This window comes from Takifugu flavidus, chromosome 17, assembly GCF_003711565.1.
Source record: "Takifugu flavidus isolate HTHZ2018 chromosome 17, ASM371156v2, whole genome shotgun sequence".
Lineage (NCBI taxonomy): Eukaryota > Metazoa > Chordata > Actinopteri > Tetraodontiformes > Tetraodontidae > Takifugu > Takifugu flavidus.
Genome location: NC_079536.1, coordinates 11,223,644 through 11,241,151, shown reverse-complemented (window position 1 = coordinate 11,241,151; position 17,508 = coordinate 11,223,644). Strand labels below are relative to the sequence as shown.

At 47.7% G+C, this 17,508-nt stretch overlaps 1 protein-coding gene across 1 annotated transcript; it reads right to left on the bottom strand.

Moving 5' to 3' along the window:
- Positions 1-7,162: 7,162 nt before the first annotated feature.
- On the bottom strand, positions 7,163-15,210 carry rnpc3 (RNA-binding region (RNP1, RRM) containing 3). Its single transcript, XM_057012213.1, is given in 15 exon segments — positions 7,163-7,629; positions 8,120-8,252; positions 9,190-9,248; positions 9,355-9,449; positions 10,178-10,348; positions 11,368-11,510; positions 12,378-12,503; positions 12,694-12,836; positions 13,036-13,104; positions 13,686-13,744; positions 13,747-13,796; positions 14,242-14,331; positions 14,402-14,511; positions 14,603-14,650; positions 14,720-15,210. Coding segments are annotated over 15 exon segments (1,545 nt in total). The 5' UTR covers positions 14,903-15,210; the 3' UTR covers positions 7,163-7,563.
- Between the last annotated feature and the right edge of the window lie 2,298 nt (positions 15,211-17,508).

Sequence of the window (17,508 nt, the reverse complement as noted above, 5' to 3'; positions counted from 1 at the left end):
TCTTCCTGTTAAAGGGGAGTTTTTCCTTGCCACTGTTGCTTGTTTGGGGTTAGGCCCGGGGATTCTGGAAAGCGCCTTGAAACTATTTTGATTGTAACAGACGCTATATAAATAGACGCTATATATTCTTTATTATCAGGGTGTCCAAACAACTCTTTAAGAAGCCTCCAGCTGATCCAAAATGCTGCAGCCAGAGTTCTGACAGGTATTGACAAAAGAGATCACATAACTCCTGTAATGGCGTCTCTTCATTGGCTGCCCATTAAATTTAGAATAATTTTTAAAACCCTTCTTTTGACCTACAAGGTCCTCAGAGGCCTAGCTCCATCCTACCTGGAGGAGCTAGTGATACCTTATCAGCCCAATAGACCGCTCCGCTCGCAGAATGCTGGTCTACTTGTGGTTCCCAGAGTCTCTAGGAGTAGAATGGGGGGCCGAGCATTTAGCTACCAGGCCCCCCTGCTATGGAACCAGCTCCCTGTCCAGGTACGGGAGGCTGACTCCATCTCTGCTTTTAAGATCAGACTTAAAACCTACCTCTTTGAAAAAGCTTATTGTTACTAATTCAGTAGTTCCAGTTACTATCATAGACAGACAAATTATCATACTTAGGGGGTCGTCTAATCGTTAGGTCACATCTTAGCTATGCTGTTATAGGCCGAGGCTGCCGGGGTCCGGAAACATGATCACCTGACAGGCCTCTGTCACCCCACTGGGTCAGGGTCAGGGTCAGGGTCAGGGTCAGGGTCAGGGTCAGGGACAGGGACAGGGACAGGGACAGGGACAGGGACAGGGACAGGGACAGGGACAGGGACAGGGACAGGGACAGGGTCAGGGTCATGGTCTGCTCTGCTCTGCTCTGCTCTGCTCTGCTCTGCTCTGCTCTCCTCTCCTCTCCAGAGACAGATGCAGAGACAGAGACATGTGGTCCTCTCCCAGACAGAGACAGAGACATGTGGTCCAACCTGCCGTTACCACACCGCTGCTGGACTGAACCACTAAGAGGCAGCTGAATAATGGAGGAGGTGCAATATAATAATAAAGGGTTAAGGACCGGGGAGCTGGACTCAGTGTCCTCTGTTAGTGGTAAAAGTCATCAAATATTGGTCTGCAGAAATGTCAAAGTCCTCGCCTCACATTTTGTGGTCCAGAACCACGGTGTGGCCCCTGACTGGACTCCCCAGACGGGACCAGCTGTCAACACTGCTTCTTTTATTTGTGCTTTCTTTCATTTCTCAGATGATCCACCACAAAGCCCCGGCGCTCCCTCTGAGACTCCGAGATTGGCGGCGGTGGTTTTTATCCTGCTTTAATGCTCGTGTATTTGCTTCCAGGTTTATCTTCAGGTTGCCATGACAGCAGATTGGAATGTCATGCTGGCATTTCACCTTCGCCTTCCCTGATCTGCCCGACGTCTGCGCGGCCATACCGATTCCTGATTTCACAGCAGAAGCTGACAGCAGCTGGAAGTGAGGAGAAAATGTGTGTGTGTGTGTGTGTGTGTGTGTGGGGGGGGGGGGGTCGACTGACCTTGCATGCTGTCCCTGTGCATGTTTTCAGAGAGGTGGGGATGGATTGAGAGTGAGATCCTGTGTAGCAGCCAATCCAGCCACACATGGCGGGCGCCAACGCCGCGCTCGTCTGAGACTGACGAGGTCTCTCCGTCTCTCTGCTCCCAGCTGAAGCGCACAGACGCCCCCACGTGCGCGACCGCCACGAGTCATAACTGCAAAAATACAGGTGAAACTCCAGAGAAGACGTCAGTAGTGGTGGCAGATGGCGGTTGGAATTCTTAATATTAAAGCCAATCTTGGTTTTAATTACCTGTTTATTCAAACAAACAAGTTCCAAAGCACAAATTCTGCTTCTCGAGAGTCTCCTGCATGGGATTAAATGACTTTTGAGTAATTTGGTGACAGCTTCCACCGTTTCATTTGCTGTAATTACGTTTAACGAGCGAGTTTAGCATCAACAGTCACACGTGCAGCATCACAATAAGAAATGGAGTCGTCTGGTTGCCGAAGGTTCGACGGCGCCGGTCGATCGGGCGGCGCTTTTAGCCGGGATAAGGTGTCAGAATCCTCCTCTGGAGCCACAAAGGTGTCACCGTAGCAACAGTTGTCAGAGGCTTGTCACTGCAGGCTGGATGGAAAGCGTGAAAAATAGCTTCCCTAGGGATGAAGAGAGGACCGGCCCCGGGACGGCGCTCCGCCTGTGCGTGCCCGTGTGTGTGCATGCCTTGATGCACTTAAGCCTGTTGCATCTTCCCTGGTCCATCCTTCAGACTACAGGTCTCCATCCACACCAGAGAGCCCGCGCCACCGGGGCTGATGGCGCCATTATTCAGCCTGACAGGCGGCGCTGAGGACGGATCCCAAAACTTTGTCTAATTGAATTCTGACAAGTTCAAGTTATTTGTGGACGGCAGATTGAAACATTACAGGGAGGAGAATCCATCAGAAAGGAGCAGAACCTGCGTGTGGGTTCAGAGTCACCGACTCCTCTTTTTGGAGCAAATGAAATAAACATTTTCCTTTCTACCCAGGTCACATGACCCCGTCTCCCCCTCCTCATCCCAGTGCCAGTAATAATCACCAGTTATCACATCAGCCAAACAGGAAACCTTATCATGCATTGCGTGCTTCCAGGCCCTGTTCCTGGGTGCACGTGCATTTGCATGTGTGTGCACGTGCGGCGCTCCCTGTGTGGGGTCCAATAACGAGCTGTCAGGAATGACGGCCTCTGAAAACGAGCATAATCCACAGAGGTTATCTGACTAAATGAAGCCTAACAGGAGTCAAAGCAGGACCCCGGAGACCCCGAGCAGCGTCCTCTATTCCACAGGCCTCTTATCAAACCTGACAAGGACTAAAAAGAGGCGCACCGAAAGAGAATACGGCTGAAACGGACGGGTACATGTGTGGGATTCTTCTGTGCTGCCCGTTAGCATGAATGCATATTTCAATTCAGGCTCTCCTGAAGGGGGCCACTCGCTCCCGCCTCCATGGTTGTCCTGGTCACACCGTCCCAGTGGAAAAGAAATGACCGTTGAGGCACTGGGACGTTGAAATCCACACTATATGCTCGTCGGAGGAGGGTAATTACTTGGTTTTTAACGAGGAATGAGGCGAAAAAGAGGACATTGAAGTTTTCTCTCGGTTGTGACAATAAACACGGGGAATCTTTGGGAATCTTGAAAATGTGTCGGCGATAAAACACCCAAAAGTCCTTTAGGGGCTCAGAGCAGAGAGACACTGTCCCGTGAAGACGTCTCCCTCTGCGGGGTCGATGTTTCAGAGCCGTTCACGTAATTCTTCGCGATACAAGGATTAATATCTAATTCAAGGTGGGCGTCTGGGTGACTCCTTTGTTATTAACTTTGTTACAGAGACGGAACCTTCCTGGATTATTTCAGTGCCATGATTACTTTTGGCCTAGCGGCTGATTGCAAACTGCGCCCATCAGTTTACTCAGCACATTGATTTCCCTGCCGATCTTGTGGGCAGAAGAACGCCAAAGAGGCACGAGCCTGCTCTCCTACTCTCCCTGTAAACCCCGTGAGATGGATGCTGATGGACTGCCATCCCAGCACGGTACAGAGAAGAGTAGCTGGTTAAAGTGGGGAAGTTTCACTGAATTTGAGGCAGAGTTGTCAGCGGACTCATCAAAGACAGCCGAGCTGTTAGCTGAGCTGCTAGCTGAGCTGCTAGCTGAGCTGTTAGCTGAGCTCCAATAATGGCGGAAAGTGAGGAAACGCTCATATAGACCATGTTAGCAACAGCGGAGCCCCTCACCTTCAGTGATCAATAAATCCAGGTGTCAAACAAGAGCTAAATGTAAAAAAATATTTATCTATAATCCATTTTCATGAACACATCCTTAAATCAGAACATCCAGGATGATGCTGATGCTAATTAAGATCTGTAATAAACACAACAGTGAGTTTAATGTGATTTCAAAGAAAATACAGCATTAAGGAGAGCAATAAAAGAGATTAGAGATAAATCACTGAATATAATCATCTGAACACCCTAGTTCAGCCATCAAATAGCACTTCTGCACGTGATTTAGGGTAAAGAAAATAACTATATTGGAGGTAATCTGCCATATTTCAGCCCCCGTTAAACTTGTTCAGTAAACAGATAATTGTTTGAATTCCCACAGCTTTTATAACATGGTGCCGCTCTTTCTCACTGGAGTTTTTCCTCACACACACACACACACAGCTCGGCATTATTTGCTGAGTCAGATCCCAGTTGGATGTTAGCTAATGGCACCAGCTCATGGAGGACGGATGTGCGGACCGTTGCTCACCTCAGCGGCGAAGGCCAGCTCGCTAATAGAGGCGGAAGGTTTGGTCGCGGTGCTGTTTGCCATGCTGCTCAGCTTCTGCGCGTTAGTCAACAGAGCCACTCGGGGAATACGTTCCCGCTACTCTGATCGCTGGCCTGCACCTCCTGGCCCTGAGAAATCAACAGTCCAGATTTATAGATCCACCTCAGATTGGCTGCCCCACATTTGTACCCCCATAAATACATTTACGGCGCTGCTAATGCCACTGCTGGGAATAAACAAGGTTAGACAAGATATGGCTAAAAAGCAGGCAGGACAGGGTGGAACAGGGAGACACGGCTCCAGAAAGATCCATCCTGGCCTGTTCATACAGGTTTTAGCTGAAGCTATTTCCGATACGTGACAAGGGAAGAAGAGAAGCTGCTCCGTCCTCTGCATACGATAAAATATTCAGAACTCAAGAGGGACGCCCGGATTATTTTATTTGTTACCCTATATACCCCATCCATAAGGGCCTTCACATAAACAAGGCCCGTGTGCAATTAGGATTAATAAATAAACCTCCCTGCCCAAATCAGACTGATGACCTTGCTGCTGATTCTCATCAAAGACATTTGCGGATGAATTATTCAGGCACATTACTTGGCTTCATTTTTTAAACGCGTCTCATTCGGACATTTTCATGAAAGTTGCAGGGTTTGAAAGTGTAAAATATGCATGAACAAGCCATCACTCTCTTCATAATGAATAAGCGTACCTTGGAATTGACACATTTGCACTCGGAAGGACGTGTGGGACTGACAGGCGCACGGATACCCGGGAGCTGATGAGGCGCACACGTCCTCCCCGCGCTCCTTCGCCATCCGACGGCCGAGCTGACGCGGGTCGCTAAAGGACGACGCTCTGTCCCATGTTGCCGTGGGACAAAAGAGGACTTCTCACATACCAGAGGGACATTTTCTTCTGAGATCAGATCAGGAGACAAGAGGACAGGTCCAGAAACGCCTCAGGAGGTTTCAGGTCAACCTCCAGAGTCGGGGGATGGGCCCAGTTATGAGGGAGTCTAGAGGTCAAAGGTCCAGTGTCCCTAGTTCAACAGTTGCAACCGAAGAGGACGTGTTTGATGCTTCCTTGAGGAGCTGCTGCAGGTCGGCTGGATTTATTTATTCACAACCGTTTGTGGGGGGGGGGGACAGGTGGAAAGAGGAGAGCTTTTCCATCCTGCACTGTAAAATAAATAAATAAAGCTGCAGAGAAAAGCTGTAAATGTTGCACCAGCGCGTTGAGCTCTGATAATTAAAGCTCGCGCCTGTGACGGGGAGCCGTCTTCTCCACGTGAGCCGCAACATCGCCCGTCTTCATCCAACCGCCGCACTGCCAACACACAATATGCTGACATTTTCCAGTGTCTTCTCTTTGGTACAAAGGGGCTCTAAGACGCTTCCATTAAAGTGTCAGCACACATTAGGGAACCCAGCGGTTGGTTCTGTCAGGGATTATTATTGTTCTGACACAACACAGTACACAATATTACGTTATTTCACTTCTGTCGGGCCAAAGAGTTCAGGCTTGGCTTCTTCAGACCTGGAAGGTCTGTTAAAGTCCTCATCTGCACAGACCGGCCGGGGGGGGGCGGCTCCAGGATGGTGGCCCCTGTGCCACCTGTCAGGAGCCTCAGTGATGCAGTTATACAGACGGCTACAGACGGTTCCGGGGACGGTTCCTTGAATGCACCACGTTGTGGAAACATCTCGACCATGAGGGGAATCGTGATGCGTCCGAGCTCAATCTTACATTATTTTCAATACATTTGCTGCTTCTCACTTGGTCGGGATGAGGTTTGGGAGTAGAACTTAGAGGTAAAAATGAAGTGGAGGTGCGAGGACTGAACCTGAACCCAATATCCTGATCACTCTGGTGGGTCGCTGCCGTTAAAGGACCGGGGCAGAGGCAGAACATACATCTTTATCTGCGTCCACTTACAAAAGGTTCTCCGTGGTGCTGCTCAAATGTTACCTGATAAATGTCCCGGTAACTCTCAATATTTCCACTATGGGCGGCGCATTTGTCATCGTTGAGATGGCGGGCAGAGCGGGGCACAGATGGGACCTCCTCCCTCATGTTGGCGTTGACGTACGAGCTGCAGGCTGAACCAGATGAGCGCACGTGATTGATAATCTGCTGGATGTTCAGCAGAGGGAGCCGGAAGTCATGAGCTGCTCCGGGAATTAATGGGGGTTTGGACAGAAAAGTAAAACCGGGAAGCAGACAGGAGCCCCCCCACCTGAGTTTCTGGAAACCAAACACACTCCTCCTGCCTTCATTTGTACATCTTATATATGAAAGCAGCTGGAAAGTGTAATTAGATCCGGGTGGGAAGCTGAGTTTTTTGAGATTTCTCTTTCTAAGAGTCAAACGTCCACATCGTCGGGGTGTAGCTGCGTCCCAGACGTCACCCCAACGCTCTTTATTAGCGCCGATAAATGAAATGTTGGACGCCCAAACGCGTCAGAGCACGCTGGCTCCGCCCTCTCGTTACAACCCACTCAGCAGACGACAGGTCCAGTCTGATTTCCAAAGAGTGCTGCTCATCCCTCTTGGATTATTGGCTGTAATCCCATGGCTGAGGCCAGTCAGGGCTGGCGTAGGTGAGCTCGCGCACTCTTGCGCAGACTTCGGTCTGTTTGTTTGCCGTCTCTTCAGGACTGGAGGGTTTTTTTAGTGGCGTGTTGACAGGACGCCATCTGCTGCGCAACCCATCCAGAGCTCACACACACCTCCACCGGTTTGTGTTGACTCGACTGACAGCAGGGAGAGAAAAGCCGTCAGGAAACTATGAGGAGTAAATAAAAAGCCCCAAACACGGAAATCATTTCATTAAAACTAAATTTATTGGGTTTAAGGAAGATTTCACCAGGTGACCACAACCTGAAATTCAATAAAAAAGGAAGAAAATGATTTAGAAACGTAAAAAAAGAGCACACGCTTATAAAGTGACGGAATAACGAGGCTAAACGTAAAAAAAAAAAAATCAAATTAAAGTTGCCAGTGGCTCCCATTTTATTTACATTATTCAAAGGATATTCCAGAATAAGGATACAAATGGTTCAGCGGGGCCAGAAAATCAAGCCTCGGCATCTTGAGTGAACCGTTTCAACACAAATGCAAAGGAAAATAAATTACAAGGGTGACAGAGCTTCTGTGAGCAGAGATGAGCTATGAGAGGAATCTGAGGACGTCTGCAGAGTAAATGCTCACCTGTTGTCCTGGTCAGTGCTTGGGTCCCCTCTTTGTCTCCGTCCCATCCTGTTTTGGTCTTGCAGATCTGGCAAATTGCTGCGGAGCTCAAGTTAAGGCAGCAAACGGCTCAGAGCCACTTTCTCATCACTCCAGATGTTCCGGAGGAGGTTCTCGCTGATCAGGGTTCCTGAGGCATCATCATAAAGCCCAGAAACGGACCTGCTGAGGGCGGCGGCGTCCTGACCACGGCAGCAGCTGCTGTCAGTCTCTCTCATTTCACTGCTCCGTTCTGGGATCCATAAATGAACCTCTGCCTCAGACGAGCTTAGAAGATGAACCAATGACCCCGAGGTTGCCGGGAGACCATTTTCATCTCCCTGCGGCCGACCATGAGCCACGCCAGCCACGCCTGGAGGTGGCCGCTGAATAGACCTAACCGTGTCACTGGCCCTGGTACTTACCTGGACGTCCCAAACACTCGTCATTAAACGTTACCCCAATAAGCACAACTGGAATCTCTCGGACCAGCTTACCCGACTCAACCACCAGAGGGCGCCAGCTCGCGCCGTGAGCTATAAAAGGATACAACAATCAGCGGTTTGTCGTAGAGAACGTAGCCGTTGGTCTCACGCAGAGCTTTCTCCGCGCTCTGCTCACTGGGGAGTCCCACGAAGGCCTGCCCTTTCATGCGCCCCTCCTTCATTAGCATGATGTCAAACCTGGGGGGGGGAGAGCGTCCGCAGGGTGACACATTGTTAACACCTGAGCTGTGTGGCTGAGCTAAATCAACCCCAGCCAGACAGGAGCGATGCTATCTGCTTCTGTCCCAACATAAAACAGTTAATCGCGTGTCACTCACTCAGACACCAGAGTCTGGAAGCGTGATCGGCCTCCGAACCCTTTCCGTTTCCCCGATTCCCCCCCCAGAACCGCGAGGAAACGCCGCAGGAGTGGTCTCACCGTTACGTCCGCCGTTTGTGGGAAACAGGCTACGTTCACAATCCCCGCACAAAAGCAGCAGCTTCTAAATTCGACGCTTTTTGGGTCGAAGCTGTTTTGACAGTCGACGGAACAGAAAACAACAGCTCTTCATCCTCCCCTTCATTTGTATTTCAAACCAAACGTTGCCGAAGGCCGGCTGGAGAGAACCGGGCGCCGTTTAATGTTGGCCAACAAATCAGAACAAATCAAGGTTAATTAAAGCAGCTGCACTCTGATCAGCTCCGTTTGTCTGCAGTCACAAAAACATCCACCACCCAGTTATTTTCAGCCTCTGCCGACAGAAAAACAAGTTATTTAACTCTGGTTCCTGCCGCAGCTTTATTATTTAAATTATTATTGCTGGCGGTTAATAAATAACGTGGTCCTTTACACCGGATACCGTTTTTAAACACGCTCCCAGAGCCACGTGTAGTTAGAGCGGGCTCCTGAACATAAGTTCTGTTTGATGACTCAGGTGGAGGAGCTGCTGAGGCAGAACCCAACAGCTCCCCGGTGAAGTCGGCGTCAGGCTCGATACTTATTAATAACACGGCTGCACACGGTCAGCACGAATTCCTAAAACCTCTCTGGGGGAAAGGGACAAATCGGCAGAGTCAAAAATAGCGCGTGGAGACGGGACGGAAACGCGGGGGAGGGGAGGAAGGGTTTACATACATGTTCCTCTCTTCCTCTGATGAAGGGTTGATGTAGCGTCCGTAGATGTACTTCAGGTCCTTCGGCACAGAGAAACGGAAAATAAGAGTCGGGTATTCTGATAATGAGTCAGGACAAGTTGATATCATGGAATAAAGGAGCGTTTCATGCCACAAATGCACCTACCTTTTCTTCCACTTGCTTCGCAATATTCTTCACGTACAGCCTGCAGGTCGGCTCGCCGGCCTCGTAATTCTTAAAGACGGAAATTTTTTTCATCTCTGAAAAGAAAGAAAAAAAGGCAGTAATGTTCAGGGTGTAAAAAAATGGGGACGATGGTACGATCAGGACATGATTCCGGAAGGATTCTGCTGTGAAACCTGGTCCAGAGTCGTTCCTGCCTGATGGAATCAAGCATTTTAACATAAAAAAAAGTGTTGCCTCAGCAGAAATAATCAGAAGTTCTCAAGAAACTCGCCTGCATTTATTTGTTCTGCTGCTCGATGAAACATCTCTTCCCTCTTTTATTTGTAATTTTACATAAATCGACGATCTCGGTTCATTCAAACTGGACCAAAACCATTTTTTTTGCATCATGAAACACAGGAAATGGACCTGATCATGTGATCTGATGATGGAGGAAGCTTTAACATCCAGACAGACAGCACCTCCACGCCGATACCAGCCCATAAACCAACTCTCCTACAGCTCTTCTGACCCCCGCTGACCTTTCACACGTCTACCAGCTTCACTCTGAAGTGCAAAGTTTGATTCCGTACGGCCACACTCCTCGCTCGCTCGAACGCAGAAGCATTTGTGATGGCGGAAAATATCTAAAAGTGACCAATCAGAAGCCACTTTACTTAAATGTGCAGCTATTATGCGTCACTTTACTGGTGAGGACGTTTAGGCAGGAGGAAATGAGAGCCGAGCGATCGGGAGCGAGGGGAGCGTGCCGCTCCGGAGCTCTGCGGCCTCATTAAAGGCGGAGTATAAAAGCCGTCTTTACCGTCTCTCGACAGTCTCCCTTTCTCCAGCTCCTTCCTGGAGATGACGTCTGAGGGGAGTTCGTACTCGTCGCGGCGCTCGTCCTCCTGCTGGGACGGCCGAGCGCTGGGATACAGCTTCCCAAAACCTTCCGCCTGTGCCGACTCCTGATTTGGGCTGGACGCACCCACACCTGAGGAGACACAAACCCCCCGCCCCGCCGTTATCGGCACATAGAGGAGTTTAAAGCAAATTAAACATTTCCTGGTTGCTAAATAAATAACTAGAATTAAATTAATACCCAAACAAGAGTTTGATGGGTGGGACACTATGGATGGAAAGACCAAGAGCAGTGAGGCTGTTCAAATCCAAAAATGGGAGAAAGAAAGAAAGAAATAAAGCTTGTCATCCACAAAGAACCTGTGCACCGGAGCGAGGAGTGCTGGGAGCGTTTTCCGATACACTCCGGGGAGAAAACTCGATCACCACTTTTAAAATGATCCACCTTATCGCCACTCCACCTGCCTTTTCATTTAAATAGCGTGTTTATCAGATCCCACCCTGTTCCCCAAAACTAGACTAATCCGAAAAGCCACCTGTCGGAGTTTATCCCCCCGTCGCCTCGAGCAAATCTTTTGTGTCGTCTTTGAGATCTATTTTACTTCTCAGGGTTTTGCCAGAGAGCGAAGTTGCAGTCAGAGAGAGGGGAGATAAGGCAAACAGGGAAATACAGGGATGACAAGCAACACAGACTGTGCCCCCGATGATTCTCTCGTCCCGATAATGGTGAAACCTCTGGTGGAAGCGGCTGCTGTGATGTGCAGCTGTGCAACGTTCCGACTTCAGATGCGGCAGATGCTTTAATCTGTGCTAACAGAACATCAAACTGCTTCCTGTTTCGCTCTCATAACAGAGGCCCGACTCTAACATCAATCCTAAAGCATCAGTGTATTAATAAAATACTGCCATACGGTGACCACGAAGAAATAACGAGGAGCGACGTATGAATGAAAGGACACAGTAATGAATTCATGGATTATTACAGTGCCTTTCATTTACATGTCTGATACTGCTGAAACCAAAAATAAGCGATATGCTGTTAACAACAGTAAATATCAGATGGTAAAACGCAAAAATCTGGACTGCAGGAAGAAAAAGGAACGTTTTAATCTGTCCCCCGGTGGGGAAATCTGCATTGTGCCCTTCACTAACCTCTGCCTTCGTCATCCTGCTGCTCCGACCCACTTGGTTCAGCTACGGCCGCTACCTCAGGAGCAGAAATGTGGAATTCAATTTTCTTCTGTCCGGCGGGGAGCGGCTGCTCAAACACGTCGGACGGCTGCAGCGCCGGACCACTGTGGACGGAGGAGACAGTCGGCGGCGCCCTCGGCAGCAACAGCAGCTTTTAACAAGCGTCCACAATAAACCTGTTTCTCGACTGCTTAAAGGGAAGCGCGACGATGAAGACATTTTGCTTCTGCAGCCGCACGTTTTCTCTTAGGAAATGGAGTTTGTTTTCATTCAGAAACGTGTGCAGCTGGTGCAGGAGGAGTTGGTTTTATTAGATCCTGGTGGTCTGGGTGAGCCCACGCCAGGTGAGATATAATCATTCCCCTGAACGAGCCACAGTCGCTAACCGCTAATCCTAGCGCGCGCGAACGTGGCTGTGGCTGCCACGTCAGTGAGGGATCTGACAGGGATCCTCCTGGGGTGTACGGAGGGTAGACGGGGCCACGGGCGATGGCGTCTCAGCACCTACCGCGAGTCGGTCTGTTGTAAAGGGACGCGATCTCTCACAGCGGCTTTTACATTTACTGGAGGACAGAAAGATCTACTTGGTTTTCCCACGATCGTGGTCGTCTTACTGCAGTTTGCTGCCCTGCAGCTGCGGTCGATCCAAGACCACAGAGAAATGTACCGTTTTGGACCCGAGCAGCCTTTTCCTGCTCTTCTCTGCTAATTTCTCAATTATTCTAAACATTCTATTGCCGCCAGGAAGCGTCGGGATCTTTGGTCAGACCGTTTCCTAGCACGTAGACGCTGACATTTGTGCGTCTTTAGGGGCTTTTCAAGGGGGGCGCTCAGACAAAAAGACGCACGGGCCTGATTTACAAGGAAGACTAATGTCTTGGAGGGGTTCTATTTCATTTTAGCTTTATACGAACAGTGTCAGGAGACGAGCTGTGCCTCCAGGCGGACATGCATGAGTGCCTTTGGTCTACCTCTGAGAGTCTGCTTTAGGAGCATAGAGTAGATCCTTGATCTTGGGCTTCTTTCTTTTTGAAGCCCTTTTTGGTCTCAGGGGTCTCTTGCATGCTTGGTTGACCAGGCCCATCAGCCGAGCAATCCTGAAATAAAGCAAGCAGAGGGAATCGGGAGGGGGGGGACGGTGACACTCTGAAATTTAAAGACAGTTCCCTTCCAGTCATGCAGGATTCTGGAAATTGTATCACATCAGACTGACAAGATTAAGCTAAAAGGGCGACAGCAGATCATGTAGAATGAAAGCACGTTCTCTTAAATAAGGCGGCTCTGCACCTCTCCTTGTCCTCGTCATCGCCGCTCTCGTACTCCGACTCTTCTCCACTGGACAGTTCCATCTCCTCCTCTGGTAAAGGTGGGTAATCCGGAGGAAACGGAGGAGGCATGGGCATGGGAGGGACGGGGGGTCTAGAGTCAAACTGGAGAACCCAAACAAGCTGGTTCAGCTTTACAAATGTCTCTGGAATCAGCAGAGAAGCTGCATCACTGGCAATTTGGTGAGAGATGGTGAGAAATGACGTTTAAACTGGAGTGAAACATCCAGATCTTCATGTTTATTCATCAATAGGCTGCTGAAAATGCAGCTGAGCAAAAGTGTATTTGTGGAGACAGGCTCACCAGGGGGGGTCTGGCAGTGACCGGCCCAAAGGGACAGGGCAAATTCATCTTGTTCATCAGATGGAGCACCTGTTTAAATGGAGATAATTACAGAATGACATGGATTTCCTGTGTGTGGAGACCTGAACCAAGACCAAGCTGGGGGCATGAAGGGAAATCTACAGCCTAAAACAGATGCACAGCTTCGATGCTTTCATTTCAAAATTTGAAATAAAAACCAGGGATTAAAATTAGATTGGAGGCTGATGTGAGGAGCCAGTCAAGTGAAGCGTGAAAGCAGCCTTTTCTCCTCCGCAGCACATCAGCACCACCAAGGTGCCAGTGCTGGAAGCAACAGGAAGCCTGGCTCTCCTGGAACGCTTAAACCCATAAACCATGCCTCCCACTTATGGTTTATTATTAATACTGCTGCAAAAATTTAAATGTAAAAAGCAAATGTTTGCCGTTTGATCTTCAAGGGCTTGGATGCAGTTTAAAAACCTTTGGGATAGAATCATACTTAAATCAAAAATAAAAAACCTTGAGAAGCTGTTGAAATTTGCTTTTTATTGCACTCTACCCATTCCAAAAAGGGTAAAGATATTTTTTAAAATGTTTTAAAGGTTTCTGCATATCCAAGAAATAATCGTTTAAAAGCCGTTTTAACTCACTTGAACGTAGAACTTTGGCACACTAATGAGGGCGTGCGTTATGTTTGTCAGGATGCCGTGGAGGGTGGCGGGTATAAATATTTCAGAGTGGGATTGCTTTGAAACCTCAACCTGTAGGCAGAGGAAGAGAGAGCGAGCGTTAAAGTCAACCCTCACCTTAAAAACAATAGTGGGCTGTTAAAAGAAAATCCGTTTTTGGCCAAATATTTGGTCCCGACTCCATTAAAAGGCAGGAATGTTCCTTAATCAAGTTGTAGCTCCCAATAGAAGATGTAGCTGGCATTTAAAGGACAAAGACAGCACAAAACCTTCAGGAAGACGTGAATCTTGTACGTTAGAACAGTTCCATCTAAACATCAAAGGCACAGAGAGTTTTAAAACAGATAATTCTGAAAGTCTTCAAAGTGCCAGGAAGGGTTCACGTCCACATGAGGACTGATAGAGTCCAAGCAAGAGTCGCAGCAGCTTCTGTCCCCTCTTCGGTCCTACAGCTGTTAAGATTAAAAGCATTTCTTCACGTTTGCGCAGGAAAAGCGTTCAAAAAAGAGGAACTCACCCCAGACTTGGTGCAACCCCCGTCTCAATCAGGGGCACATTCAGCTGCTTGTGATCCTGCTTCTTCTGCTCTCCAGGCACCTTTTTACCACTGGCAACAAAATAAGTTAGTGACACGTGTGTGTGTGTGTGTGTGTGTGTGTGTGCTGATAAACACGTACCTGTCTGAAACAGGTGGGTCTTTTAATACTATTATATGATCCTGGCCTTTTGCAAACTCCACAACAAGTGTATGACCAAGTATTTCTAACTGATGGAGTCTGTTCAGAGCCTAAAACACACAACCACAGATGAGGAGCTCCAAAACGATCCAAGTTTGAACTTTATTAACAGTAAACAGGGGAATTAACGTAAGAACTCACACTTGCTGCCGCCTTCTCACTTCTGAATTGTGCAAAGGCTGTATGTTTCTGCGGTGAGAGAAAAGGTGGTTGGAATGGAAGAATAGCAGAGAGGAGGTTAACTAGAGTTAAACGTACCATCCGCCCAGTGTTGGAGAAAAGTCTGACTGATTCGGCTCCAAAATACTTCAGCAGCTCCACTTTCTCATCCTGCTCCAGCTCCGCTGGAAGGTGGCGGACGAGCAGCGTTTTGGAGCCGTTTGATTGAACGCTCTCTTCATTCTCGTCCATTTTATTTGAGAAAGAAATGCCACAATCCATAAGTACGTATGCAAAGGCGTTAAAGGTTCCTGAAGACCATTTTCATGCAGCAGCATGAAGTTCGAGATGCTGCTAACCGCTAACGAGTCGAAGCTAACCTGGAAATACCAGATTTTTGTAGTCTTCTGCTTTTTTGAATCTTAAAAATATTGAAACCGGACTCTGTATCATAATTTTGTCAGAATATTCCCGAGCATCTTATTATAAAATATAGAGTTTAATTAAAAGCGCATTATGGTATATATTCATTCCCTGGACTGAGAAATCAACTTCCGTCTGATTTCTTCTTCTGTAACGGAGCCGCGCATAGGCGAATATTAGCGCCCTCTACTGGTGTGGAGAGTGAGAACACGTTTAATTTTAGCCTGGTAAAAAGCTATTTATAAATAAAGATCCAGCGATAAATGAAGATTCTTCAGCAAACTGTCTGTCATAAAGTGATATAAGCATTCCCCACCTTCTATACTTTCCTGGTTCTATGATATAACCTCTTCCGTCTGTCTGTATGTCTGTCTGTCTGTCTGTCTGTCTGTCTGTCTGTCTGTCTGTCTGTGTGCCTTACTGCCATCAAGTGTTTATTTATGTGAAATGCAAAGGACTCATTTTCGTATTAGAAAAATACATTTTTCATTGTATTTAATTCATTAACTGTTTGTAATTTTTCTTGTTTTAGTTTAGACTTCAGCTTCACCCGCTTTAATGATAGCAAATAATAAACAATAACTGTTACTAGCATCAGCAACCAAACACCAATATACACTCAAAGTGAACAAGTAATATTTAAATGCATATATCATCCTCTTTAAACAAGTTTGAGCTATTTTGTATAAAATATATATTCTTGTTATGCAAGTAAATTTAAAAAAATTGTAAACCTAAAAAAGGCTTTCCACATTGAAGGTGCAGTTATTATTTCCTACCGACAGGGGTCAGTCTTTACGCATAAAATAACAGCATCTACAGCAGCAAGATGTTTAAACTTCTGCAGGTCACCTCAAAAACACTTTATTCCCTTTTTTACCGACGTTTGAATCATATCTGAGCAAAGCATATTTAAAACAATTTTGCATATTACGCTGCTTGTGACTGAAGGCTTTATAAAGTAGCAGGTCCTTTGGCCGTTTTGTGTGTGGCTAGTCAGGTCTCTCCTCTCCTGTCCAGACTTATGAAGGCCTGCAGCTTGTCATCCCCACCCCCCTAAAAAAAAATCTCCCCTTCACTTCTCGAGATTCCACCAAATTCCTGGCCAAATGAAGTCTTTGAGAAGCAGAGCAAGGACATTCCTCATCAGGGGGACACAATGCCCCCTTTCACCGTGGCCTGGCTCTGAAATTTCACAGGTGAAGGGAGTAACCGTAGACACTCGATGCTGAAAGAGGGAGAGATGCTGCTGGCTGGGGAAAGACTGGGGATGGGGGGGGGGGCAGAGGATTGATTCGCTAGATTAAGATAACAAAAAGTTGGCTTCTGTAAGCAGGATCAAACTTCTGCACCACAGTATTCTCAATAAATTAGATTTTAAAGTGGTTAAAAAGTCAAACTAAGAGCTCTCACTGGCTTCTGTGACTCTGTCAGTGGGACATTATCAAGTTCAACAAGTCTACACTATAAATATGAATGTTTTTTTTAAAATAAATCCTTCAGCTGATACGTGGACTCTCGGGTCCTACCCAGTTCTGAGATGTTAAATGGGCTCTTTCATGGCTGGGGGCTGGGAGGGGGCTCTGTGGTTGGACAGTGTGTATTTCAGCAGCCTGCATGGAAACTGTTAAAAAAAAGAAGTTGTTTAGAGGAGATGGAGCCTCTAATGGAGCAACGCAAACGTGTCTCAGGTGATCCTGCAGAGGACACCTGAGACACTGAGAAGGAGCTTCAGATTGAGGAGGAACAGCGGCTTCTGTCCAGCCCTCACACCTGATTCTCAGCAACGAGCAAACCGGTCCTCTTCCGTTTACGTTAATGCTGTCAGCGGCGTCTGGAGGAAGGCGCGTCCCCTCCTCGCCGTGTGTTTGGAACTCTTTATGTGTGTGTTTGACAAAGCCCATCTCTCAGGCTGGTGTGGAATACCAGAACGGCAGAAGAGTTCCTACTTCCTCCACCTTTAGAACCAGTTCTTCAGTCTCTGCAATCATGAAATTATTATTATGTTACAACAAAAAGACATGCCGCAATTCAGTCATTGGCTTTAAAGTTGCTAGGTGCTCTGTTTTAAAAGTATAGTTATCATCGTCAGTATTTAGTCTATAGCATTGGGGGACACATCGATCTGGTACCCATCTAAAGGTCTGTGGTCCCAGCACAGATCCCAGTTGCACCAGTGAAAGCTCCTCGGCATTCCCTCAGGCAGAACATCTGCTCGGAGCTGGACTCTGACACGGCGGTGCTACAGCGAAATGCTAACAAACTCTGAGGGACACTGATAGCATTCTGAAGTTTAGCTGAGCCTTCAGAATCTTCAACTTCAGATCTGAACCCGCCACCCTCCCTCCCGCTGTGTCCGCAGCTTTGGACATACATCTGCAGCTTCTGTTCATTCATTTGGTAAATTTACTCTTGTAAATGTTATTTCCAATAATTACCTGTGGCAGACAGTCAAACCACAACTA